At 49.9% G+C, this 2808-nt stretch overlaps 1 protein-coding gene across 1 annotated transcript; it reads left to right on the forward strand.

The window, feature by feature from the left end:
- Window positions 1–252: 252 nt before the first annotated feature.
- On the forward strand, window positions 253–2503 carry LOC141277952 (sodium/calcium exchanger 3). Its single transcript, XM_073800319.1, has one exon. It carries the CDS (start codon window positions 287–289, stop codon window positions 2072–2074), a length of 1788 nt encoding a protein of 595 aa, XP_073656420.1. The 5' UTR covers window positions 253–286; the 3' UTR covers window positions 2075–2503.
- Window positions 2504–2808: the final 305 nt, after the last annotated feature.

Genomic DNA, 2808 nt, shown 5'->3' on the forward strand with positions numbered 1-2808 from the left:
CCAGCTATTTTAAGCCATATTTCAACGGAGTCTACCAGAGGGTCCTGAGGACAGAGCAGCTATTTGTACCTCCCAGTGACATCTATTTTTCCAAGTGAGAGACTGCCCAATGTGTTAGTGCAATACGTCAGTCAAGGTGAAGCGTCAGTTTGAATTGGCGGGAACCTGCCCTTTGCTGTCCTCCTTTTCTTCATGCCTTTTTCTGCCCCTCTGATCTCTTCTAGGTCTCTGGACTGTCAGGTGGACCATTGGTGCTGCAGTGGAAGCCAGCAGCTAAGTCTTGTGTATGGCGTGGTTAAGGTTGCAGCCTCTTACCTCTGCCTTCCTCCATTTTGGGCTGATTACCTTTGTGCTCTTCCTGAATGGTCTTCGGGCAGAGGCTGGCGGCTCAGGGGATGTGCCCAGCACAGGGCAGAACAATGAGTCCTGTACAGGGTCATCGGACTGCAAGGAGGGTGTCATCCTGCCAATCTGGTACCCGGAGAACCCTTCCCTTGGAGACAAGATTGCCAGGGTCATTGTCTATTTTGTGGCCCTGATATACATGTTTCTCGGGGTGTCCATCATTGCTGATCGCTTCATGGCATCTATTGAAGTCATCACTTCTCAAGAGAGAGAGGTGACTATCAAAAAGCCCAATGGAGAGACCAGCACAACCACGATTAGGATCTGGAACGAAACTGTCTCCAATCTGACCCTTATGGCCCTGGGTTCCTCTGCTCCTGAGATCCTCCTCTCTTTAATTGAGGTGTGTGGTCATGGGTTCATTGCTGGTGATCTGGGACCTTCTACCATTGTAGGCAGCGCAGCCTTCAACATGTTCATTATCATTGGTATCTGCGTCTACGTGATCCCCGATGGAGAGACTCGCAAGATAAAGCACCTCCGAGTCTTTTTTGTCACTGCTGCTTGGAGCATCTTTGCCTACATCTGGCTCTATATGATCCTGGCCGTCTTCTCTCCTGGTGTGGTCCAGGTTTGGGAAGGCCTCCTCACTCTCTTCTTCTTTCCAGTGTGTGTCCTTCTGGCCTGGGTGGCAGATAGGCGACTGCTCTTCTACAAATACATGCACAAAAAGTACCGCACAGATAAACACCGAGGAATCATCATAGAGACAGAGGGTGGCCACCCCAAGGGCATCGAGATGGATGGGAAAATGATGAATTCCCACTTCCTAGATGGGCATCTGGTGCCCCTGGAAGGGAAGGAAGTGGATGAGTCCCGCAGGGAGATGATCCGGATTCTCAAGGATCTGAAGCAAAAACACCCGGAGAAGGACTTAGATCAGCTAGTAGAGATGGCCAATTACTATGCTCTCTCCCATCAACAGAAGAGCCGCGCCTTCTACCGGATCCAGGCCACCCGTATGATGACTGGCGCAGGCAATATCCTGAAGAAGCATGCAGCAGAACAAGCCAAAAAGGCCTCTAGCATGAGCGAGGTGCACACTGATGAGCCGGAGGACTTTGTCTCCAAGGTCTTCTTTGACCCGTGCTCTTACCAGTGCCTGGAGAACTGTGGGGCTGTGCTCCTGACAGTGGTGAGGAAAGGGGGGGACATGTCCAAGACCCTGTATGTGGACTACAAAACAGAGGATGGTTCTGCCAATGCAGGGGCTGACTATGAGTTCACAGAGGGCACTGTGGTTCTGAAACCAGGAGAGACCCAGAAGGAATTCTCTGTGGGCATCATCGATGATGACATTTTTGAGGAGGATGAACACTTCTTTGTGAGGTTGAGCAACGTTCGCATAGAGGAGGAGCAGCCAGGGGAGGGGATGCCTCCCAGAGTACTCAATAGTCTTCCCTTGCCTCGGGCTGTCCTGGTGTCCCCTTGTGTGGCCACAGTCACCATCTTGGATGATGATCATGCGGGTATCTTCACTTTTGAATGTGACACTGTTCATGTCAGTGAAAGTATTGGTATCATGGAGGTCAAGGTTCTGCGGACATCAGGTGCCCGGGGCACAGTCATCGTACCCTTTAGGACAGTAGAAGGGGCCGCCAAGGGTGGTGGTGAGGATTTTGAAGACACATATGGGGAGATGGAGTTCAAGAATGATGAAACTGTGTAAGTAACCTTTCCACAGTCCATCTGCCTCCGTCCCTTGCCACCCCCTTCTCTCCTGCACCATGTTTTAAAACTTTTTCTTGTATTTGTGTTAATGTCAAACTTTGGTTCCATCACAGGTATGCAGGATCAGCAGACCCTCCTGCCAGGTTCTGCTTGCAAAATCTCCTTCAACTTTCTCACTTTAAATTGTTTACGGGCAAGGAATCCTGTGGCAGGATCTAAGGACGTAGAACATTTTGTCCACTGAAACTCAAAATGATGGCTGGTGGAGGTGTGGGATGACAGAAGTTCTGATATCAGATTTGGGGGGATTCTTGTGAATTCTCCTAGCAAGAGCTAGGAGACTGCTTGGGTCTCTCCTTCCTCCTTTTCTCAGGCCAAGGGCTTACATGAGCTTTGAAGCCAATCCTTTCCATTCTGAGACGGTGGTAGCCCAATCAGGACATCGTCAAGAAAGTGAGTGGCATTGGCTTTTTTTTTCCAGTACCACATTGCAACTGTATTGTATAAGCAGATTTCAGGCACCTCTCCTTCAATTTGGAAATTGCAAAATTGATTGAAACTTAGCAGTCTCTTTAAACACCAGTAGGCTATTTTATGGTGCGAGGCTTGCCCAGTTTAGGTGAGATGAATCAGTATGGCTTGGGTCCTGGAGGTATCTTGGAGAAGCAGAGCTCCCAGGGCAGCGGCCACCCGTCTTCAGTCACAGGTCTAAGCTCCAAAATCTGGCTAAGC

The sequence above is a fragment of the Tursiops truncatus genome, chromosome 2, assembly GCF_011762595.2.
Source record: "Tursiops truncatus isolate mTurTru1 chromosome 2, mTurTru1.mat.Y, whole genome shotgun sequence".
NCBI classification, from domain to species: domain Eukaryota; kingdom Metazoa; phylum Chordata; class Mammalia; order Artiodactyla; family Delphinidae; genus Tursiops; species Tursiops truncatus.